This window comes from Convolutriloba macropyga, chromosome 3 (assembly GCF_964194025.1).
Source record: "Convolutriloba macropyga chromosome 3, txConMacr16.3, whole genome shotgun sequence".
Taxonomy (NCBI): domain Eukaryota; kingdom Metazoa; phylum Xenacoelomorpha; order Acoela; family Convolutidae; genus Convolutriloba; species Convolutriloba macropyga.
In genome coordinates this window covers 36,529,053-36,554,659 of record NC_134470.1, presented here as the reverse complement: position 1 = coordinate 36,554,659, position 25,607 = coordinate 36,529,053, and the positions used below count along the sequence as shown (strand labels likewise).

At 37.1% G+C, this 25,607-nt stretch overlaps 1 protein-coding gene across 1 annotated transcript in view; it reads left to right on the top strand.

Moving 5' to 3' along the window:
- LOC142336173 (WD repeat-containing protein 11-like) overlaps nucleotides 1–25,607 on the top strand; it is a 65,699-nt gene that overhangs the window by 15,894 nt on the left and 24,198 nt on the right. Inside the window, exons 3-4 of the mRNA XM_075384797.1 lie at nucleotides 13,948–14,321; nucleotides 17,718–19,046. Coding sequence (XP_075240912.1) covers nucleotides 13,948–14,321; nucleotides 17,718–19,046 — 1,703 coding nt within the window. The remainder of the gene's footprint in view (nucleotides 1–13,947; nucleotides 14,322–17,717; nucleotides 19,047–25,607) is intronic.

Sequence of the window (25,607 nt, the reverse complement as noted above, 5' to 3'; positions counted from 1 at the left end):
TTTTTCGCATGTCGCTGTGCAAATTCCTTTGTACAATTACCACGTCGACAACTACTATCAATTTAGAATAGAAATTTAACAGTGTGATTGGAAACTAAAGCAAAAAAATGCGGAAAAACAACGCTGAAAGTACCAAAAATACTTGAAAAGCAAAAAGTGCACCTGGTTTATCCGCAATGTTTCCTAGTTAGATCAACTCTAAAAGAACAACAAAGCACACCCGTAGCCTCCTCAGATGTTGCAAGAAAGATGAGAACCCAAAAATTGGGTTAGTTGACGATAATTTGTAGAAATGTGTACTTTCATCAGAAATAATTAAAAATTTGAAACACGAAAGCGAATCTCGCAAAAATCGTCAAGTTAGAGCCCGAAAAAAAGTCCTCCAGATGCCCGGAAGAATTTTTCGTGACCGCCAGGGATACAAAATAGGGCCCAGGTGCCCTAGGAACGAGTCTGAGGCCATTTGCCTAAGAGTACTGCAGGCATGAATTCCTGGAAATCAGAACCCTGAAAAATGGCTCAAAAATCAAGAACAGTTCAAAGAAAACAGTACTTTGGCAAAACTAACTATACCACTTTTGTGATTAGTTTCCTTATTGAGGAATGTGAGAATTCATTAGTTGAGTAATGTGACATTTTTGCCAAACACCAATTTGACGTTGGATATAATACCGAACTGAAAATTAAGGTATCTCCAGAGCATGACTTACCAGTATATGTGCAAGGACCATCAACTCCAATCCATTTGCGTGATGAGCGCCATATTGAATTAGCACTGACGCGCTACTACGGACTCATAACGATATTGTCACAGTCTAAATACAGTAGTCCATTATTTGCTCACAGAAAAGAGTCAGGCAGTCTATGAATTTTGATTTTAATTGATCTGAGAATAGTCAGCCACTTACTTAAAAACGGTTACCATAGCACAAAATTTCCGATCTTGATCATGGCCTTTTCAACTAGTCACTTTGCTGGGAAAACATTGTTCACAAAGCTTGATTGCTCAAAAGCTTATCGCTCTGCAGATGGCGGACGACACCTCAGTACAACTCTGAGCTTTCCATTTCTCATCAAGAACTTGCGTGTACAAATGTTTAGCTCAAGGACTTATTAAATCAGTCACTGATTTTAGTTCATTCATTCGCCATTATCTGGACCCTTGTTTAGCAGCTTGTATATGCACACAATTCATGGACGATATTGGGAGCGCAGTAACAGAATTTAGTCAGCTACTTCCTAGCCTAAGGAAAGTTTTCGAATGCATCCGAAGGTCCGGACTGAAATTGTCACCAGAAAAATGCGAAATAGCCTCACAGTCAATCAAATTGTGCAGTACAATTACAAATGAGGGAATATCTCCACAAGCAGAGAAAATCAAAAAGTTTTTGAAGAAGATTACGATGCCAAGAACAACTAAGCAGGTCGAAAGACTAATTGGCTTCGACCAGTTTTTCAGGAGCTTTCTACCAAATTTAGGCAAGAGCTAATACCTTTATCAATTTTTACGTAAAGAAGCCGATTTTGAAGCGAAAGAAATACATTACAACGCACTAGAAACTGTGAAGAAGGACCCACTTGAAGCAACAGAGATGACGCTCAGATTGCCTAAGCCTCTCTAATAAATGCGCTCTCTAAATTGAACCAAGCGCAAGATTGGCTTGACAAAAAATTTCAAACAATTGATGACCGCATTACGGCAGCACAATGTAATCTACAGCAAAAAGAGATGTAACCTACTCCCCCAACCAGTCATTTAATAGAAATGAGCAACTCCCTGCAGCCCCATACACGCCTAGAAGTAACTACGCGAGTCAAAACTAGCGCAACCTCTACAGGGGAAACAACTTTAGAGGCCGAATTTTCTGTAACAGAAACCAGAAACCATGATTCCCGAACACAAACGCTTAAGTTTTAACCTCGGAATTTTACACAGTCACAAGTCCGCATGCCCACCAGCCCATACATGCCTGTGACTAGATCTAGCGGTGCATTCTGTTATACGTGTGGCTACCCAAACCACCGATCAAGCCAATGTTCTCAGAGAGGAGAACTGATAATAGAGGAACATCATTTCCATTTAACCGCCAATCAAAAAACTAAAAGCCACTCTTAATGCCGAAAAGTTGCAAACAGTCCCTCAAATTCGTAAAATAATGTAGTAAACTATTTAATCTTTACAATATAAACCCAAATATGAGATCATCCTTTCTCCCCGATGTCAAAATTAAAATTAATAACGCACCAAGCTGTCGAGCGCTAATTGACACCGGAGATTGTGCCAACGTTATAAGCAACCGATTACTTCAAGAAATCACAGAAATTGACAAGAACGTAGTCAAATTACAGCAACCAGGTTGTACTTCAATCAAAATGGCTGGAGGACAACTAGTCAGAATAGAGAAACAGGTTGAAATTAAATTTGAACTTGCCCACAGAGAGTTTGTTGAAGACTATCTCGTCCTTTCGTCATCAAACTCAGTCATTCTTGGCAACCCCTTCTTTATCGAGTATTCTTTATTTCAATTAGCCCAAAAAAAGGCCTTATTCAATTCACCGATCTGAGGGTTCAAATTAATGAAATCAAGCCAGTAAACGAAAAACGACGAGCCGGCAGACAAGATTCCCATTTACACAAACAAAAAGCACACACTCCAGCCCAACGAGCACATCCTCGTGGAATGCTATTTACCAGAAGAAATTGATCAGTTTGAGAACAAAAGTGTAGTAATCACTCCTAATAAAATTCTCGAAACCGAAATTGCATTAACTTCTTCACTAAGTACTGTAGGAAAGAATAATACATTGTATGCCTATCACAATCAGTAATCGAACAGATGTAGGTAGATTCTCAATTCTGTCAACGGAGCAAGCCGACCAATTGATACAAATTGACCCACAATTGATAACGTTAGCAAAATCAAGAAACCAAGATGATTATTTTGCGGAATTGAACCAGCTTATCCAAGACTTTAACCAACACAAACCAGGCCAAACTAGGAGACCTCCAACGGAATATAATAAACTATGGTTTCCGACACGAGAAACTTGCGAGGACCCAAGTAACTTGCCGCTGTTACAAGACATGACCAAATTTTAAATTTCCAAAGGTTGGAGCAGGTCGATCCGCTAAATGGTGAAGAATACCGCAAATTCTTTCTCAGCAATTTCAACTGGGAAAATTCTCCATTAAGTCATTATTTAATGTGAGAATTTATTAGTTGAGTAATGTGACATTTTTGCCAAACACCAATTTGACGTTGGATATAATACCGAACTGAAAATTAAGGTATCTCCAGAGCATGACATACCAGTATATGTGCAAGGACCATCAACTCCAATCGATTTGCGTGATGAGCTCCATATTGAATTAGCACTGACGCACTACTACGGACTCATAACGACATTGTCACAGTCTAAATACAGTAGTCCATTATTTGCTCACAGAAGAGTCAGGCAAACTGAGAATTTTAATCGATCTGAGAAGAGTTAACCACTTACTTAGAAACTATTACCATAGCACAAAATTTCCGATCTCGATCTTGGCCGATGCAATTATTCACTTTGCTGGGAAACCATTGTTCACAAAGCTTGATTGCTCACAAGCTTATCACTGTACAGATGGCGGACGACACCTCAGTAACACTCTTATTTTTCAATTTCTCATCAAGAACTTGCGCGTACAAATGTTTAGCTCAAAGACTTAGTAAGTCAGTCACTGATTTGAGTTCATTTATTCGCCATTATCTGGATCCTTGTTTAGCAGCTGGTATATACACACATTTCATGGACGATATTGGGAGCGCAGTAACAGAATTTAATCAGCTACTTCCTAGCCTAAGGAAAATTTTCGATTGCATCCGAAGATCCGGACTGATATTGTTACCAGAAAAATGCGAAATAGCCTCACAGTCAATCAAATTTCTGGGCATTACAATTACAAATGAGGTAATATCCCCACAAGCAGAGAAAATCAAAAAGTTTTTGAAGATTACAATGCCAAGAACAATTAAGCAGGTCGAAAGACTAATTGGCTTCGCGCAGTTCTTCAGAAACTTTCTACCAAATCTAGACGAGAGCTAATACCTTTTTATCAATTATTACGTAAAGAAGCCGATTTTGAAGCGAAAGAAACACATTACAACGCATTAGAAACTATGAAAATGGACCTACTTGAGGCAACAGAGATGACGCTCAGATTGCCTAAGCTTGGCCTACACAATGTTCTCCTCTGCGACGCGAGCTACTACAGAGCCTGATTTGTCCTTATGGTTGAGCACTATGTGACAGGAAAACAGTCAAAGGAAAAGAAAGTCTATGCTCCATCATCTATTGGATCACAATTTTTCACGACAGCACAGCTTAAGTTTGCCACTTATTACCGAGAATTCTTAGCACTTTTTTGTGCATTAGACCAGTTTTCTCACTACATCTGGGCATCTAGCCATCCAGTCGTTTTTTTGGATAATCGGAGCTATGGAACTTTTTGGACCGAGTTCTGTCGTTTAACGTAGTTATTGCCCATATTCCTGGCACAGCTAACTATGCAGCAAACTTCCTCTCACGTGTACAAACGGATAAAGGTGCCAGCCTGTCCCTTAAACTAACAGACGAAGTACCAATTCGCGAAATATATTTTGAATCTGAAGCAAAATCACTGTTTCGATAACGGGTATCGATCAATTGGACAATGTCTCCGAGTCAGAAATGAACGAGGTTAATATTGTTTTAGGAATTTAGACTTTACGACTTATATGTTGAAAGAAAACGAGAAAATGGAGATGATACAAATAGCCTCTCTAAATTGAAACGTGCGGAAGTTAATGCATTACAATTTGCGAAACAAGCGGATCTTTTGAACGATCTGACTGATATAGAAGAAACATTAGATTTGGCGAGTGAGCCGACAAAAGTTGAGGAGATTGTGCAAGCAATTGAGTGGAAACGTAACGGCTTAAGTAGCAACTTGAAGTATCCATCTAGAATATTGAAGAAATACGCGAAACAGTTTGACCGTTTGGAAGTTGATAATACTTTATACAGACAGTTCTTTGATGACACAGGCAAAATAATATTCAGGCAGTACTGCCTGTCGAATCTGTTTTGGCAGGAGGTAATCTTTAAACTACAAAACTCACCAACAGGAGGACCTTTGGGAATACTTCAACCAATTTCAAGAATTCCGAAAACGATTCTATTACTGAACATTTCATCGATTTCATCAAAACCTGCATCACATGTTTACAGCTCATGCAATCAACGAAAAAGCAGTTGCAGGCACCATTACAGCGTGTATCTTCACTACAGTCATTCCCCACAGAAATGATGCAAATTGACTTAGTTGAACAAAAAGGCCCATTTTACAAATTTGTTCTTAGTGGAAATGACGTGTTTACGAAGTATTTGTTTGAAATACCACTGACAAATGGTAGTGCCGACACAGTTGCCAGAGAGCTAGTGAAAATTTTCTTCCAGCACAGCTATTTGCCAAGTACAATAGTGATTGATACAGGAAATTTCACCTCAAAACTATTGGCTGAACTAACGAAGCTACTCGAAGTTAAACTCAAACATGCCACGCTGAAACAACCACAGACAATTGGAGTAGTGGAACGCTCACACGCATCACTTAAACGAATCCTAAAATTCAATTCCAATGAGCAGTGGAACGATTGGCACATGTACCGCTTGCAACCTTTATACACAACACATCTTATCATTCTTCAATTAATTGTTGCCCGACAACTCTTTTTCATGGACGTGAACCTGTTAAACGCCTTGATCTCCGCTTTTCTACATGATCAATGCCAGCAGTTGAAGTCAATTCAGATTACGTATTGCAGCTACAAGACGCAATGCTTCAAAAATTTGGCGAAAATAAATTAAGACTTTTAGATTCTTACCAGCGATATAGAAGTTACTTTGACCAAAAAGCTGAAGCATAGCCGCTCAAATTGCATTCACATTGCTTACTATTAAACCTCAGTTAACAAGGCACAACGATTTTACCCAGAAGGCAGTAAAAACATGGCTACCACTCTATAGTCCTGATAATTTCAAATTATTTTATTAAAAAACATGGACAATTTATACTCAATGTACTCACCGGATCAGGCTAAGACCTATCAAACTCACAGAGCCACCAGATGACATACAAGAAATCAATCCTGCAATGTTTGAAGCGGATCCATCGAGAAGAACAACTCGAAATGAGCCAGAATTATTCGATGAGTATATTCCAAATTTATTAAATCAAGTGCAGAGTACCGCATTTTCAAAAACTGTAACAGTTCAACCGTCACAGACGCCTTGGTGTTACTGTCCCTCTACATGGAACCCCTGCATTGCCATTGGTAGCCCCTGCTCCCGCAATAGTGCCGGTAATACCGCCAATACGTGCAAAACCACCGCCAGAAATCAGAACACCATAACCAGTGAATTCGCCGAGAAATTCTCAAGAAAATTCACCCCGAGCCAGCTTTTTAGATAGTTCCGAGAGTATTGCAACACCCGAAGAATTCCAGTATCCTATAAGCCCCCCAGAGGCGCCGAGACTGAGAGAATTAGAGCAAATGACGAAGAAGATACAGAACAACAACCGGGACCAGGTACTCGGAGCAATCAAAATAGAGTTAACTTTGCAAAAATGCAAGGAGTGAGAAAATTTGAATCATGGTAACCTGTAGCACGTTACGTTTCACGTTTTCACAAAAATGCCACGACTGCCCGCATCTCCAACACAGCCGTCCATTTTAACAAAAGAGCAAAAACATCAAATAATTGAAGAGTCATTACGACGATCAAGGAGAAACCAAACTCTATCCAGAGAAACTAAATTAGGCCAAGTCCGATCCAGCATTGCCAGACACCAAAGCGGTTCAACTGACGATAACAGACGAGTAACCCGAAGCCAGTCAAAGAGCAAATATACGACTTCAAATATAAATGTAATTGAAAGTGGAAAAATAAGAGCCAAATTTTTCCGTCATAGAGGTAATAATCTCAACTCCAAAAGCTGTTTTGCTCTTTAAATATCTTGTGAAATGAAGATGGTTAAAGCCCTTCCTCGGCAAGTGGCCAATATTTACCCCGAAATACTGCAAAGTCAATAATTCCCGCAAAAACCGCCAAAAGGTTCAGTTTTTTGATGCGACTTTAAATCGATATATCTTCAACCTGGTCACAAAAGAAAACTTTTATGATAAACCTACCTATTAGACCAGACCCTCTCAGTTACTCTTTACGCACTACGATTTAATGTATTAAAGCACAACATACGCTCGATAAATTTACCAAAACTCGGATGTGGTCTCGATCAACTTTCGGAAAAGTGTTTTACGACAAGTATTTGAAGTTTTTTCGCATGTCGCTGTGCAAATTCCTTTGTACAATTACCACGTCGACAACTACTAACAATTTAGAATAGAAATTTAACAGTGTGATTGGAAACTAAAGCAAAAAAATGCGGAAAAACAACGCTGAAAGTACCAAAAATACTTGAAAAGCAAAAAGTGCACCTGGTTTATCCGCAATGTTTCCTAGTTAGATCAACTCTAAAAGAACAACAAAGCACACCCGTAGCCTCCTCAGATGTTGCAAGAAAGATGAGAACCCAAAAATTGGGTTAGTTGACGATAATTTGTAGAAATGTGTACTTTCATCAGAAATAATTAAAAATTTGAAACACGAAAGCGAATCTCGCAAAAATCGTCAAGTTAGAGCCCGAAAAAAGTCCTCCAGATGCCCGGAAATATTTTTCGTGACCGCCAGGGATACAAACTAGGGCCCAGGTGCCCTAGGAACGAGTCTGAGGCCATTTGCCTAAGAGTACTGCAGGCATGAATTCCTGGAAATCAGAACCCTGAAAAATGGCTCAAAAATCAACAAAAACAGTTCAAAGAAAACAGTACTTTGGCAAAACTAACTATACCACTTTTGTGATTAGTTTCCTTACTAATGATTTGAACCAAAAAATGAGCAAATCAAAGAGTTCTTCGAAGTTTTCTACAGTCTGAAAGCCCAAAAATTTTAACTCATAAGTAGCACACATATTGATGAGGACGCAAAATTTCCACTAAAGAAGTGTCCTAACCGAGCACAATGACTATAGTGGTACATCGTTCAAGCAGAATACGGATAACTGACATGTAATTATAGTTTTACCTTCAAACTGAAATCAACCTTTTTGGTTAAAAAAAGGGCAATTTGAGTAAAATATGAGTCATAATAAAACTTTGTTGGTCACAGTTTAGAGCTCCCGACTCAATGCATGACACTAAAAACAAATAATAGGGGCCATTGGAAAAACAAAAAGAGCAGTTTTGAATTGAAGAAATTGGAAAATTGACAGGAAGATTGAAACACGCGAATAAACAAAAATCAGTTGCGCAAATTTGTTTAACTGTTTTTGCAATTTTAAACTAAGAACGAACCACCACTTCGTTCAAGCCCAGACCACATTACATGCTAACGAATGGTGGTTTTGATTTTTCGCTAAATCTTTCAAAAAGTACTTAACTGCGGTCAATCCTTTGTTCTAATAAAAAAACAGATTTAGGCGAGATATTTGAATTTTATAAGTCCGTCAAAGTTAGAGCATCTATGACTGCAACAGATACACAAATTGTAGTCATACCAATTCTTAAACAAACGAAAGTTTTGCAGCCCTACTATAAGGTAATTATAAATCGAATAAAACAAATGAAACTCACTATTTAAACTTTCCGGGGAGTAGTTTCTCTAATGTCCTCCATGACACCCGCCAAGTTACTCCACTCCACCAATTCATCATCAGTTATATCTGTTAGTCTGTTCACTAGCCCGCGTTCGGTCTTTTTGCTTCGACCGAAAATTATCTAATTTAGCCGAGGTCTTTCTTTTCGGGGCAGATCGATAACAAAGACCAACGTCAAAGCCAGCACGGAAAAGAACGGTTGCACGCGTAGTTGTATTGCTGGCTGTGTGAAATAATAATACACTGGTGCCATTTACTTTCTTACAATCATTAGCTTCTTTACGATAATCGTGGAATATCAACAAGCGTGCTAGATATTTATTACCATGTTCACTTCAACAAACTGAACACGATCAAAACCATCTGCAAAATTATTAAAAACTTTTCTGCCTCGTCCTTTCATTCTTCTGTCAAAGCCCTCATATCCAGTAACTAATGACAACTGCAAATCACCATTGATGTTAACCGCTTCAGTAACTACCCTGTTTCACCTATGTGATAATATGAATGCTCTGTTAAATAAAAACCGTTCTTCTGTTTCTTCCTACTCTTGGGGTTAACAATAAGCAAATCATTTAGGCCCTGTAATGACTGAATAGCAAAGAAATCTTCAGCTCTAGCATTATCAACAAAAAACAAAGTTTGGAGCCAGATATTAAGGCAGCAAGTGACTCCCCCCCACTCGACGTGAGGAGCCGTAAACCAGTTTGCTTTAACACCAAGGCAGCCTGTACTCATGACTTTCACTTTAGGGTGAGCATTCATAATAACGTCACCAGGAGATAATCCAAATGTTATCGATTTTGAACCAGGCAGACCATGAATATCAACACCTTCTGTACGAACTAATTTATTAACTTCTTCACTTAAAACGAATTCCCCTGCGTCAACAACTCCATTATTCCAACGGCTCTGTAACCGCTTGCTACACGAATTATAGCTATTGTTTCCACGAATAACAAAGGGAACATCAGGAATTTTATCACCTAAAATCCAGCCATCGCGTACTTCAACTTTTTAATGCCAAGTAATTCAAATGACTCGCTACGGGCCAAATCAAACAATCGCTTAATATCATACAAATCAGACATCTGGAAAATAATACAACGATTGACTTTTTAAGCAGTTACGTATAACCGCTAACTCGTTAAGCTTACAGAGAGACAGTCGGCAATAATTAAAACTACAAGTAAGGTAACAATTCTTTTAGTCCCAAAGTATCGAGCATTTTGAGCACATAAGAGTCCTAACAACGCATTAGTACATTGCATAAAACAACAAGACTAAAACTTCCAGAACATGCTACATGCAAATACAGCTATACGAATATACATTAAATCAATTGAACAATGCACATTTTGATGAGGATTAGACTAAGCGGCGAAGATAGTTTTTCGAACGCAAGACGAAATCTGCAAACTTGCGAACCACTTATTAAATGTTTTACTGTTTTTCAGCCCACACAAATTACATATGAAGATGGAAATAAGCATGAGTGCCCAGCCCATCCAAAGCTGAGCAAAGCCTAAACTTTTTTCTTCAATTTCTTCCTGACCTGTTTTGCATTGAGGAATTATCGTCTTGATCCAAACAACAAAAGCAGAATAGAAGGTGCCGTTAGGGCATTATGTTAACATTGAATTCAACACAGTCACGTTGAAACACATTATAAGGATCTGAAAAACTCGGAAAAAAATGACCAAACTTGCTTTGCATTATTAGCCGCAAGTGGTGCAAACTTGACCCGTGTTTCTGTAAGAGCTTAATTATCCCCCCCCCCTGGCTCAGGTTGAGCGGTGTCTCGAAGCGTGCATCTAAATCAAACATCAACATCACCAAAATTGGAAATCAACTTATGAAACTCTAGCGCTAGTATTTACCATAAAATGAACAACAACTCAGTATGATAATGTCAACAATTGAGGCAAATATTAGTAGATCAACACAGTGGGTCTGTATTGATGTCACTTGGTTTGATTTTCGACTTACTGTACACTTTACTTCCCTCTTGATGAAAACACCAATGTGTTCTTTATTTTCTCTTTTCTTCTTGGTTTCTGAAACTATTAATAAAGAGAAACCAACTAAATATGAAGCGCTTACTAATGGAATTCTTTTTACCAAGAATCACATATTCTAATAGCAGATAAGTTCGTTAACGTCGAATTCTCAGTTCCCTTCCCGCAGTACGATTTAATGAAAAAACAAATTAAAGATATGCTGGAAAAACTAGCAACAATGTGGACACAACCGTCAACTATATTCCCAATTAATTTCTCAGCGCCCTTTAGCTTGTCTAATAAACCTTTCAACTTAGATTGGATGCTCTCAAAAATCACCAATGAAAAAAAAGCAGCAGAAAACGAAGTTAAACATATGCGTAACGATACCGCTAAATTTAAGTCCTGAAGAAGAAAACGGACAAAGAAACACAAAAACGTGCAGCAGTTGCTGGAATAGCCCTCTTTGGATCCCTCGGAGTCTCAATAGCCAGTTTTAAAGGATGCGGAATAACTGGATTACTCGGAAAATGCCGAAACTACGGACAAAAAAATGCAGAAAACATTGCACGACTTAACGATTTCGCATCAGTTCTTACTGATTATGTACTCGGAGTTGAATCAGAGAGTAATGAAAAATCCTTCCTTATATCGAATGGAAGAGCTAAAGTTTCAGAAATCCAACAGGAAGTGCAAGATAACCAAAATAAACTGGAAAGTAGTACAAGATCAATTTGTTGTTTTCGAGAAAAATTTTCATGTTCTTCGAGATTATACCCAAATGCCGAACCGTCGAACAGGGACTACTTTTAATTTTAGCAATTCCTCTTGCATCCCGCCAAAAAACAGGATCCCAAAGAGGCCCTTCAATGGATCATCGAAGGTCCATTTTTGGCAGTTTCGCAGAATTCCATGGAAACAACAACGCTGACACAACAACTTGATAATTGTCCAGGATCTTCAACTTATCGTATATGTCACGAAACTATGGAGACTCATCTAGCACAATCGTCTTGTTTAGCAACACTCTATTTCCACACTCGAATGGTCGCACTATCCGTATGCCAAACAGAAAAATTTTGCTCCCAACGCCTGAGACTGCCAGAAATCTCGGTTACGGGATTTGGCTAATAATGAGTGCCAAAACCATTTACGTGGAGAGAATACAATTTGAACGATGACTCGTTGTCATTCAGTGAACAGAAGGAGGGATGTCGTCTCTGTATAATAACTCTCCAATGCGGAATTGAATTTATCAGCAAAATTATTAAAATCCAACCGGACCTCTCGAGTTTCCAGACAATCCCAGCCAATCGAATCGATGTTCAACTTGCTGACCCTCTTCAACACTTGATTTCATCGTTACCTGAAATGGAGAAACTTCCTTACTTTACGTCGAAAACAGATGCTAAAATTGAATTGTTTCAACAATTGAGAGTAGTTATGATCAGTACAACAAATACTCTTAAACAAGCCTATTTAGACAAAATAGCAGCCCTTTGGTCCACAAAATGCAACTTCTGAAGCCGTCCCTTGTTAAGAAGTTAGAATCTTATGTTCCAATAAAGCTTTCCCTTACTCTGACTGTTACAGTCTTCATTTGAAATCGTCTTCAAATTCTAGTTATGTATCTTTACCATAAGATCAAATTTTTCCAACGAATAACCCCCAATTTTATAAAATTCTCCGATGGAAAAATTTCTCTCACACCAGTAGTTTCGGTTGCCAATAGTCAGTTGACCAAGATACAGTCCATTGACCACAAAATGAAAAATTTGATGTCTGTCGTTGGAGAAACAAACATTGATAACAATATAGATGCACGTTTACTGAAAATAGAGGAAGAAATTCAATACCTTGACAATAAAATATGCGCTCTTAAAACAACAGCCGAACACAAAGTCGATATCTCTGAAACTACACGAAAGCCCCATTCGCCGATCAAACGAACTAAATCGACAATTTCCATGCGCTCACACCAAGTGGATCCCGAATTTCTTCAACAATTTAATAACTACTCTATAGAAACTGACGAAAACGCGACAGGGTGTCTCCCTATCTAACATCTTTTATATACTCAAAAAATTTGTCTAAATTTTTCTTAAACGTTGGCAATGTAACGTCCTAAAGTACGTTTTATATAGTAATGGATATATTTGTCCCCTTTTCCACTGATCTTTTTATGTAGTACTAATTCTTTTATATTCTCATGGCCATATATAGACTTGATTTTTTTTGCCTTATTAAGATGAGAAAATGTATACTTACTTTTTAAATGTCCTGTAAACTTTCTCAAGTATATTTGTTATAAAAAGCACCTAGTTATCTTTTGTTATTTAATTTACTCGTAACGCAGGAACTTGTGATAGTGCTAACCGGTATTTTTATTTACACTGTAGACTTTTCTGTGTTCTTTATTTGTCCGGCACGTGCCAGCACGCGCCAGAAGTTTTAGTTATCTTGAATTAACCTTGATGTATTTGTACAATGATTACTCAAATGTAAATACGGCCTCCAGGTCTTGAAAATTATTAATCGAAAGAACACAACCAAAATTGTCAAGCTTAAGATCAGCAGTCGAAAATTCAGTCTTGGATTGAAACCTATTCTTTAACTAGAAAACTTATTTAGCTGTAGGCCCTGCTCCGAAGTAAAAATTGAAACCGCTCGAGCCTTGTACAATTATGTCCGCGAAAAGAATAATTTAGTGATAAAAGTTATGCTAGTAAATAGTTATTTAAATTAGCGAGAAACATCACTTCATCAAATCTAATCCAACAATATAGCTTACACAAAGTCATATTACAGGCATCGATTACTTTTTCAACTTAGACCTGTGTGTTTCTTTCTCTATTATACGGCATACGAATCGATTTCTCTGCCATTCCGGCACTCTGCCGGTTGTGCTTTGTGGGATAGCATGCTCATGAAAATGGGCGGTTGGAGTTTGAAATTCAGATAGGCATTGAACATACGCCTAAAGCAAATGACATTTCGAACAGTGCAACCCATTCATATATTCATATTCATGCGTGTGGTAATTAGTTTTGCCATTGGAGTTAGCACGTAGTTTTGCTCTTTTTGACAAATAGCAACCGTTTATATTTAATAAACGTCGTTTATGTTTAATATTTAAGTCTATGAAAAGTGACCACCATATTATCAAGGATTGGCTTTATAAGCATGTCTGAAAGTGACAAGTGCTCGCTGTAGGTCATGGCTGGCTTCTTGTGATATGGATGGAGTGATAATAGTGTGGGATATTGCGACCGGATCCAAAGTGTCGACATTCTCAGAGGGAGGAGGAAACAAGCCAGTCCTGACCATAGAGTGGCTCAGCTCTTTGCAAAGTGCCACTCGGGATATGTTAGTGGCTGTACATCCTAGCTACTCCCTTGTAATGTGGAATGCAGCCACTGGGAATAAATTGTGGAAAAAGACGTACACTTCTGAGATATTTTCGTTTTCACTGGATCCGTTTGATGCATCTAGGATTCTGATGTTGTCCAATGACTTTATACTGTTTGTAACTGATTTCATGGTGAGCCAGGCGCCTTCTAGCGACGGAAAGAAGTTGTCGATTCCAGGCAGGGTTGCTAACTATGAAATACCAATAGCCGCATAACTAAAACTATTAAATCAAAACAAGAAAAACATTCAAATTGCTCAGTAGAACGAATTAATGTTCTCAAACAAAGTTTTTAGCAAAACAGTCCTGTTAGTTAATAGCCGCCGTAGTCTTATCTGGCCATCTGTTATAGTGGGCATTTTTTTACAATTCTAAGAATTGGATTTGTATTTTGGCGCTGTCTTTGTACGACTCGGAACATGACTATTGGTGGGCGTCTTTTCTTTGATCGATGATTTTTTGGAGTGTAATTAAAACAGGATGTAAAAGTCAGTTCCGCAAGTGAAAACTAAGTGTTGAGGCCAAACGGCTGAATGAATTGAGGAGCAGAGAACGAGTGATTTTCGGAACGAGGGTTTGAGGGGGGAAGAAAAGGAGTTCTGAAAAAGAATTTCGCTCAGCGAGCAAAATTTTTTGATCGCGAGCATTTTTTTTGAAGCAGTTTTAATTCCCATGTAGCTTTGCCGGCTAACGCTGTTTTTCAAAAACCATAACAAGTGACTGTATATTTGGAAGCCGTTTTGACTATCTCAATATATAAAAGACTTTTAAATGTAATCGTGAGCTTTTTGTGATTTCGCTGTTAGACTCTTTTATTAGCGCGTTACAATGTTTCTAATAATTGTCAGCATTTTTTAGACACCTTTTTAATTCGTCTTACCTTTCGATCACATTATTCGTTTTACATTTGTCACAATTTTTACGTTTGATTTCTGATTTCCCTCACTCATTGTCTCAACTGAAAGGAATTTAGAATTCTCAGCAAATTTACTCGATTCTGTTAATTTTTTGACCTGTATTTCAGGACTTGTATTTTTTTACCTTTCTATCACGTTTTTCTTTTCTTATATGTCACAACTTTCTTGCTTGACCTTTTCACTAGTTGAATTTTTAGTGAAAACGATCAATTTCAAAAGAAGCAAAATCAAAAGAAACTGGATAAACCGATAATGCCCGGTCATTAAATTGCTAGCTGACATTAGTATTAAGCTTAATAGCATTTTTGAGAAGCTGAGTTAAATGTAAATTTAGAATCTAACTGGCTCTGCATACCAAATTAGAACAATTTTTCACACTTAGAATCAAATTCTGGCGATTTTTCCCTTTGTTCTTGTTTCATTAGGTTATCAAAGTTAATTAGAGCAATTGCTAGCTGACATTAGAGCAATTGCTAGCTGACATTAGTTAATTAGAGCAATTGCTAGCTGACATTAGTATTAAGCTTAATAGCATTTCTTTAGAAGCTGAGTTAAATGTAATTTTAGAATCTAACTGGCTCTGCATACCAAATTAGAACAATTTTTCACACTTAGAATCAAATTCTGGCGATTTTTCCCTTTGTTCTTGTTTCATTAGGTTATCAAAGTTAATTAGAGCAATTGCTAGCTGACATTAGAGCAATTGCTAGCTGACATTAGTTAATTAGAGCAATTGCTAGCTGACATTAGTATTAAGCTTAATAGCATTTTTTTAGAAGCTGAGTTAAATGTAATTTTAGAATCTAACTGGCTCTGCATACCAAATTAGAACAATTTTTCATACTTAGAATCAAATTCTGGCGATTTTTCCCTTTGTTCTTGTTTCAATTCCGGTGTGCGTCAAGCGTGTCAACGGCAGCTATATTCGGACAAAATGTTGGCTGTTTTGCAAGGTTTTTTGCCGTGCCGTGTACTTCTTGCTGGAAATTTGGTTTTGGTGTCCATTTATTTGATTGAAATCACTAAGTGTTTCTCAATAGTGAAATCACTCTTGAGTTTTTTTAGTCAAAGTAAATTGGCTAAATTCAGCAATTTTTCGCTAATTAATATTGTTTTTTGCCTATTTCTTCTGATTTTCTGCTTTTCAGAATAGAACTTGTGTTCAATCGTTTGTTTAGAGTTGTTGTGGGGGTAATGTCACGAAGTGACGAAAAAACGAAGGCCTGATTATCTTAAAATAAATGAATCAATTCTGCTGTTTTTTAATTTTTATATCTTGCTCTTGTTGAACTGTTTTTTTTTCATTGCGTTTTGGGTGTCTTCTGGATGCTCAATGAACAAACTAAAACTGTTTTTTAAGGTTCGTTGAGAACATTTATTGACGCTTCGCAATTTTTAGATGTTGTTCTATTTTTTTAGTTTTGGTTCATCGGTTTTCGTTTTGCTCGGTCTTTCTCCTTTTTCGAGATTTGTTCTTTATGTTTTTATCGTTATGTTGTTCTACCATTTGCAGTCTTGTTATTGAACATAAAATAACAATGTTACACAATCTGTTGTATAAATGATTTCGGGTTGGCAACTTTTAGAAAATGTTATCACGTGTTGCGTTGCCTTTTTAATTTTTCCCCTGTTTGTTTTTCAAATTCAATGTTATAATGAGGTTAATAGTTTTGTTAATTCAGCCAGTGGCGTAAATTAATTTCTCTTCGCGTCGATTTCGGAGTCTTTCGACGTTTTCCGGCTATGAGGTCTATGAACTGTTCATACCTTTTGATGATTTTTGAAGTCAAATTGGAGTGGTGATTTTGGTCAAGCCAAAACGAAGTGGAGCAAAAAAGCGAGTGGTTTTGCGGATTGAAATATTTTTCATTCTAATTAATAGCCTCCCTCATCTTCTCAGCCGGCTATTATAGCGCTCCTATTTTTTTTTACTTCGTCGAATTAAAAAATGTTTCGCTTTACCTCATTTTGGCGCCTTTTCAACATTTTGCGTGAAATCTTTTTGACTTCTCTAGGCTAGTTTCTCTCTTCTCTAATTCTGCTAAAAGTGAATTTGAAAATCAGTTGGCTCAGCAAAGCAATTCAAAATGAACAGAGTTAGTACAAAAATGGATGTCAGAAATAGAAACGGGATAAACCCATAAAGCCCAATTTTAGATGCCCGCTATTTGATCGTCGTTCCTTTAAGTCTTATTTACCATCTCTAATGCTTATTGTTATTGATAGTAGCCCCTGTAGCCTCTCTCTAAGAAACAGAAGTATGTTCAACTACGAAATGCCATCAAAATAAATCGGACTTAAAAAATGTTTTTGTACAAAAATCTTTTTTTTTCTTCAATATCTTCTGTTATTTCAATCCCAATCATGCTTATTGGAATCAACGGCGGCTATTTTCCGGCAATCTGCCGGGTATGTTTCTAAATTTGATTGAGAAAACGGTATTTGAACAAAGATGGTTTTTTGTGGTGGTTTTTAATTCTTTGAATATAATTTTTTAACCGTTTTTTCTATTGTTTTTATGGTGATTTTTTCAAATGGTTTTCCGAGCAAATTTCTAGTCATACCTTGGTCTAGTTTTTTGTATCGTGAATGAAAATTCTGAATTGTAGGTCAGGAAGACTAAGATGATAGTTAATGAACAGCAACTCTGGTTGTAGGAAGCATAAAACCGGTAAAAAGTCCGTCTAACATGTCGCTGTCCAGCGAAACGAATAGCATCACATCAACACAAGTCATGCTCTCAACGACCAAGTCTTTCTCAAAGCAACTCTCAAATGTCATTGGCGCGACCGGGATACGATCGGCTGGTGATTCAGGCGCAATGTTCTCTGATTCGGTATTGAACCCCGCGTCCGACGAGGCAATTTTACAGCTGCAGTTTTTGCCAACTTTGCGAGATCATTTTATAGTTTTGCAGTCGCATAAAATTTGCATTGTTAATTTACAAATTGAGTTACCAGTCTGTAATATTGCCCTTGACACAACATTATCCCCGTTTATACAAATTTATCCATGCAAGCAACGAGATGCTTTTTATTGTTTGCATAATAACGGCAATGTTACCCTACGCGTTGCGAGACCGAAGTACGCCGAGGCATGTACTAAAACTTCAGCTATGCTCTATGATGTTAGGCTCCAAAGCGAGTCAATAAGGATTTCCAAACAGCATAGGGTTATGGCACTGGCTGTTTGCCCGGCAACGGAGAGAAGCATTTCGGTTATATGTTCCGACTCACGAGTTTTCTTTTGGACGGTTAATCGTATTATATTACCAGAAGGAAAGCCGAGCGAACATGCATGCAATCAAAATGAATCTGACAAAAATGCTTCAACAACATTTTTACCATTGAGAGGTATCATCAGAAATAACGCTCATTTGTACAATCTTTATCTGCGCGATCTCTTCTTACCATCGCGCCTATTCCTAGAAAATGATTATGTCAAGCAAAATTCGAAGAGTGTTCAGCTAAAATTTATCATGAGTGGGCTGTTCACGTTTTTGGGGCTTTCACCTTTTGTATTATCGATGTGTCCGCCCTTAACGACAAAAAACTTTCTTTATTACAAGCCAATTCTAGCTATTGGAAGCTCAAGCGGTGTTATTTATTTGGTCGACTTAAATTCTGGTGCAATTATAAAAGAATATTCGGTTCACACAGGCGCAGTGGCTGGAATCGAATGGTGCTCGCTGGATTCATTTCTCACTTTTTCGGTCATAGTTTCAGGAACAGCATCGAATAATGCTAAAAACGAGTTAATTTTTGTGGAAACTGCAACAGGGAAAACTCATTCGTTGATTCAATCGAAAAGCAATAGCCACGCAGTTTCACCCTTATCGATGATTCGCGTTTCGCCTCGAAAGAATTACTTCGTGGCTGTTTATAAGTGGAAACCTATGGAAATTTGGGATGTTAAGACAAGAAGGCTGCTGAGGGAAGTTAAAATCACGTCTACAGCGCCCATCACGGCATTGGCTTGGTGTCCAAGTAAGCAGTGCTATTTTAGATATAAACGAATAAAAGATGTCGATCTAACATCACATCTAAAATTACGATGTCTTATAGATGTAAATTTACAATTAAGAGATTTTTCCTGATATTTGCACTTAATTTTATTGATTGATCCTGATTTCTCTAGCATGCAATGGAGACGTTAATTCTGTAACAAATGAGTTCTTCAATCTTTCGAAAGAAGTTCTGAACTCAAAGACTTCAGTTGTGGATATATATAGCGGCACCAGAATAATCGTTTTTTAACTTTTTCTAAGCTCATTTTTGTAGCACGTACTCCCAAATTTTGATTTGTGTTTTGATCTCTGTAATATTTTTCATTGGAAAATGAGTTTATTTCCAATGAGTTTATTTGATGAAAATAAAACAATTGTTAAGTAGTAGTTAGCGAAGTAATTTTTCATGTAAGAATTGATTAGTGTACCGGGCACAGTTGAGATGAGGTGAAGTCGAGTTGAAACGAAGCCCGACACTAAGCAATGAGGCATCAAAAGTAGTTCTCTAATTGTTTTAGACCACCTATCTAAATAGAAGAAAGGGAGTGACCATTTTATCTTAGTCGATTTTTATCATAACTTCTGAGTCGAACTGTTCAAGAAAACTGCTCTGCTAAATCAAGAATTTAAGACAGCACTCAAAACTAAGAAGTGATTTCAAAATCTCTTCTTTTGTTAAAAGGGAAGATCCAAAGGAATAGAGTCCAAATGGTGATCACCTTGCAATCAATTAAAAAGAGTGATAAGACAAAATGTGTAGAATCTGCCTTTTTAAAACCATATCAGAGAAATCTATTTTTCAAATTGAGTATGCATATTCTATTCAAGAATTTCAATCGTTGAATAGAATTTGGATTTGAAAAACACCAGGTTTAGACCAACCTCTACACTTAAGGCCACTGTAAGACTAAAGGAATCAATTGGTTTGTTAATCCGTTAACACTGTATGACATCAAAATATACAAGTTTTCTTGCTGGTCAAATTGATTTGAGAATCATAAAACCCATTTTAATTTGCCTTTAAAATTTGTATTTTCTATTATTAATAGCCGCACAGCGATAGCTGGGGCTATTGTTGGCCTTATCTTGGTTTTTTACAATTCATAGAATTTGAATTGTATTGGGGCGCTGTCTTTTTTTTGTTAAGATCTTTTCACACATTTTCATTTTTGAAGTCAAATTGGAATGGTGATTTCGGTCAAGCCGAAACAGGAAGTGGAGCGAAAAACGAGTGGTTTTGCGGCGTCATTTTTTTTCGCTCTAATTTTTAAGTAAAGTGAGAAAACGGTGTTTGAACAAAAATTCGCGTTCTCGCTAGTGGTTTATTGTTCTCTCTAGCGGCATTTTGGCTTTGATTTTCCGTTTTTTTCGTTTTTTTATCTGATTCTTTTAGAAATGGTTTTCGCAATTCACTCATAGTCCGTTCTAGATCTAGTTTTTTGTTTAGTCAATGACAATTCTTTGAATTGTACGTCAGGACTTGTCCTGTTATGTTTTTATTTCGTCGTCAAGATTTTTGTTACGACCATATGACGTCACAATCTGCTTTTTGTTCATTCGTTCATGCAATTTCAACTGAATTGCGTGCGTGACGTTATTTTTGCTCTTAGTGGAGCGAGTTTTGTTCATTCGCGTGCTTTTTCTTATTTTTTTTCTATCTGATTTTTTTTTAAAATGGTTTTCTCAATTCACTCATAGTCCATTCTAGGTGTAGTTTTTCTGTTTAGTCAATCAAAATTCTTTGAATTGTAAGTCAGGACTTGTCCTGCTATGTTTTTTATTTCGTCGTCATGTTTTTTGTTACGACCATATGACGTCACAGCCACTTTTTGTTCATTCGTTCATGCAATTTCAACTGAATTGCATGTGTGACGTCATTTTTCGGTCTTAGTGGAGCGAGTTTTTTTGTTCATGCGCGTGATTAAATTTTTGGTCATACGTGACTTACCTCACTCTCAAAAATGACTTCCTCACTTTAAAATTAACTTTCTTCCAACTTTGTTTCAAGCAGATAAGGACAAGTGAGTGTGTGCCACTTTAAATGAAGGTTATTTGAGAGCAGCAAACAGAAGCGGCAATAAATTAAACAGATTCCTAATCAAAGTATAACATCTCGCCATTTAAATTTTTTGGTCTGTTTTTTAAATATTTATAAGACTTCGAATCTACGAAACTATTGCGGCTATATTCTGGCAATCTGTCAGCTCTGTCTTTGAAATGCGAATTAACATGTTTGCGAAATTATGGAAATGTTCAGTCGTGACTGATTATATAGATTAAATCGTCTATTGATTTCCCCGAAGAATTGAGAAGCAAAGCCGAACAAACAGCGCGAGTTGACAATATTATTGCACCAAATGTCAAGATAACATTCTCCAGATTTACTCTTAACAAAAGTAACCAAGTTCTGATGCACATTTTTATTTCTACTCCACTTAGAGGACGGCAAAAGTCTGTACATCACTATTAGAGCTATGTACACTTTTGTTAATTACTCTCAAACAAAGTTTGTGGCAATTATATTAGTCCTGTTGGTTTCTTTTTTATATTTTTTTGCTTGACCGATCTTTCTTCTGACCCATTTAACTTTTTGACCTGAAAACTGGGATAAACAGGTAGCGCCCAGCGGGCATTAAGTTCTCTGAGACTTTGCTTATGGTGTGAAGGGCGGTTCTTAGAAGTTGACCTCCCACTGCCCCCCACACTTACACACACAGACATCAGGCCCCCCTTAATTAAACTAAAGCTAGCTTCACTAAATCGTGGTTAGCTACTGACGAAGCCAAAAGCTCGGTGGTTGTTTGAGAGCAATTCGCCCGACGTTAGTCGGTTATATTTACATTTTTGGTAAATCTTTTACATAGATGGTCTAATTGTTAATAGTTGCAACATCCATAGCTCTGCGGATCTATTATTCGCCTTCTCTTGGTTTTTTACGACTTGAAGAGGAGTAATGATCTATTTTCTTATCGGTGACTTCTATATTAGACGGAGTGCTATAGAGAAGGTCAACAACTGCTGAGCAATTGAGTTCAGGGCCTGCTGAACAAAATATAAAAGCAGAGAGAATTTAAAGTGTTTTTTTTTCGTGTTTTATGCCGAGAGAGAGAGAGAGCGAGAAAAGTTGGTGTAAAAAATCGCATTGAGCTAGCGATTTGTTATCTCGTTTGTCTTTTTCAAAGCAGTTTTAACTTAATTTTATCCCATAAAGATGTTTATCTCAATTAACTAAAGTAGTATTAGTGCGTTTGGAGGACTGTTTGATCATCCGATATGATATTTGACTTTAAGGCACAATTGTGAGCTATTTTTCACTATTTTGCCCTGTTTGAGGGTTTTTAGTAGTTTTTATTATCTAATTCTGTGTTTCTGAGGAGTTTTAATGCATCTGAGGAGTTTTTCGGCTGAAATTGTTTTTAATTGCCCTTGAACGAAGTTCATAGCAATTATTGTAAATGTGTGTGTCTTTTTATGCAAAATTTTTGCTTGACGGTTCTGACTTTTTGAGTGACTTCTACGCCTGTGACTTTTTGGGTTTCGCGTGATCTAAAATTCTCTCTCAATCACAATTTCAAGCAGCTGAACTCAATTGGCGGCAATTTAATACTAAAAGTCAAATCAAAAGCGTGCCGAAACTGGTGCCATTTTTTACTTTAATTCCTTATAGTGGTACATCTTAACCTCTAATGCTGTTATTTGAAGCCCACTATTGAACTTCTTAGTCCCATTTAGGCTCCCCCCCCCCCGACTGAAGCAGGTTGCAATTGATTAGAGCTCCTACTAGTCGTTCGACAGCAATGCTTCCGACGTTCAGTCGGTTATGTTTTAGTGGTTTAGTTGGTCTTTCAATTTATTAAAGTTCAATTTGAGTTGTGTTCTCTAAAACAAAATCGTTTAATTGTAATGAAATTTTTGTCCGTTTTGGTCTTATTTTTTTTCAAGTTTAGTGATAGCTTTGTTGTTTAATTGCTCTGGAACGAATTTCATAGAAATTATTGTAAACGTGTGTCTTTATTTATGCAGAATTTTTGCTTGACGGTTTTGACATTTCGTGACTTTTTCGCCCTTTGTGTTTCGCATGATTTAAAATTATCTTTCAATCACAATTTCAAGCAGCTGAACTCAATTGGCGGCAATTTAATACTGAAAGTCAAATGAAAAGTGCGTCAAAACTGGTGCCATTTTTTACTTTTATTTTTATAGTGGTATTTGCTAACCTCTAATGTGGTTATTCGAAGCTCACTATTGAACTTCTTAGTCCCATTTAAGCCCCCCCCCCCCCCCCGACTGAAGCAAGCTGCAATTGATTAGAGTTCCCACTAGTTGTTCGAGAGCAATTCTTCCGACATTTAGTCGGTTGTTAACTATATGTAATATTGAGCTATTGTATAGGCGCTGCTACTAAGACGTGACAGTTCAGCGTTTCATACATCGCAAATTTTCTGAAATAAATTCCGCAAATTTCTAATTTCTTTCCGATTTTTTGTTGTTTGCTTTTTTTTATTTTTGTCTAGTGTTTCACTGACTGTAATAGAGCACTGCACTGATGGAGTAGAAGTAGAGAGGTAGTTTTTTTTAGAAGGAACAGAGAACTAGAGAGGTACAATCAAGAGATAGCATTAATTTTTTTTGGAGTTTTGTAGTAATTTTTTATTTTTTCATTCATCCTTCATCGGTTTTCTCTGTATGTAGTGTCTCTCTTGTTTTCTTTAAAATCAAAAGGTGGCCAGTTATTAAATGCAGGTTACTTGCGTTTAGAGATGTTTTGACAATTGTGGTTTCGGTGGCGCAACTTGGGATGAACTTTCATCAGATATTTTTCCAGATATCTTTTTGGGCCTTTTTCATGTTATTTTTCCGCTGTTATTGTTTCAAAATGGTCAGCAGATTTATTTAGTAGGATCATTTTATTATTGAGTTGTTGGATGGGCTTAAGTGAACGTGTACTTCGAGTCGGTTCTGGAGTCTTCGGGCTATGTTTTTCTATTTTGACATCCGTTTTTTCAAACTGTGATGTCACGTTGTTTTTGGATCAATTTTTGTTCATTCATGCGCGCAATTTCGAGATTGAAGTGCGTGAATGACTGTATTTCTCACTTTCATTGAAATTTTGTGACTCTTTTTTGTTTACGGGTAGCATCTTGGTTAATTTCAGAATTTTAGAGCATCTGTTTGTTGTGTATGTATATTGGTTTGTATGGGTCATATGAGGTGCATTCAAGTTGTTTAAAGAGCGCTCTGACTTTTTTATTATTAGTTGATCTTCAATGAATTACAACTTTTTTTTACCTGTTTGCGGTTTTCATGTTGTATTAGTACTTTTTGTAATGTTATTGGGCCTGGGAGTCTTGATGCTGAATAGTTTATTTGGAAACGCTTACATATGATATGGTGTTGTCGATTCCTTTTAGGTGTTGAAGAAATTCAGAATTGTTTAATCGTTATTAGTAGCTCTGATATCTGTCCTTTGCTATTTTATAGGCTGAAAGTTTTTTGATGTTTGTAACTTAGGTGTAGAATACTAATATTTGTTTTCAAAAATTTTTGAGATCCCTGCTGTCGTCGGTATCTGACCTTTGGCTTTGAAATCTTGATCATGATGGAAACATTTTGCTTTTTGATAGTTCTTTGGATCTGGGGACTTCGTTTACAAAATGATTTTCCTGTATTTTTTTGTAACCTAAAGTTTTGCAGTTTTCTTTTATTTTTTCTTTGCTGCGTTTCAGTCAATCTGCTTAGTTACAGTTGCTTCTTTAAGATATTTCTTGAGTAAATAGTCAAGTGTGGCCGTTTACTTGCTTTTTTCCCAAAAAAGTATTTTGATTTGAAGTTGCTGTCAAACGAAGTTAGCAGCGATTATATGAATTTCTTGGTATTTTTTATGCAATTTTGTCTGAAGCTTTTAATTTTTCGTCCTGAAAAACTGGCGGAAAACTAAAACACGGGGGCATTAAGTCGCCGAACAGATGTTTATAGCTGTGCCTGTCTCTAAGTGTACCATTTAGCGAAGCTATTGAGAAGACATACAATCTTGGTGTAAAGAAAATTTTTGGTTTTGAACTGGGGCTCTTTGTTGGTTTAGAACTCCAGCGCTTCACTCCAACCCCCTCGTACTCTCGCCATCTTATTCCACCCCGAACCCTGCACCTCGGCCCACTCCCGAGCCTCGAGACCCTGAAGTTAATCGCTCGCTGGTCGTTTAGGAGCAATTCTCCCAATGTTAGTGGGTCATGTTTGGTTTTATAAAGCGTTTGCGCCGGTTTTCTTTTTCATTAGTTATTTTGATCCCGTTAATATTTTCTTAGCTGTCCTAGTTTTTTGGAAAATCTACTGACTTTTGTTCCAGCGTTTTTCAGTCTGTGCGATCTTGTCTATTTCAAGAAAAGCTCGAATTGAGTCTTACCGATCGGAGGAAAATGCTAACATAATGAGGTTTTCTTTAAATCTCGACTTGAAACGATTATTTTATTTTCGGTCGCCGTTAGTTAATTTCTATCCGATTTCTTTATGAATCAAAAATGAAAGCGACGTGATTTTGTTT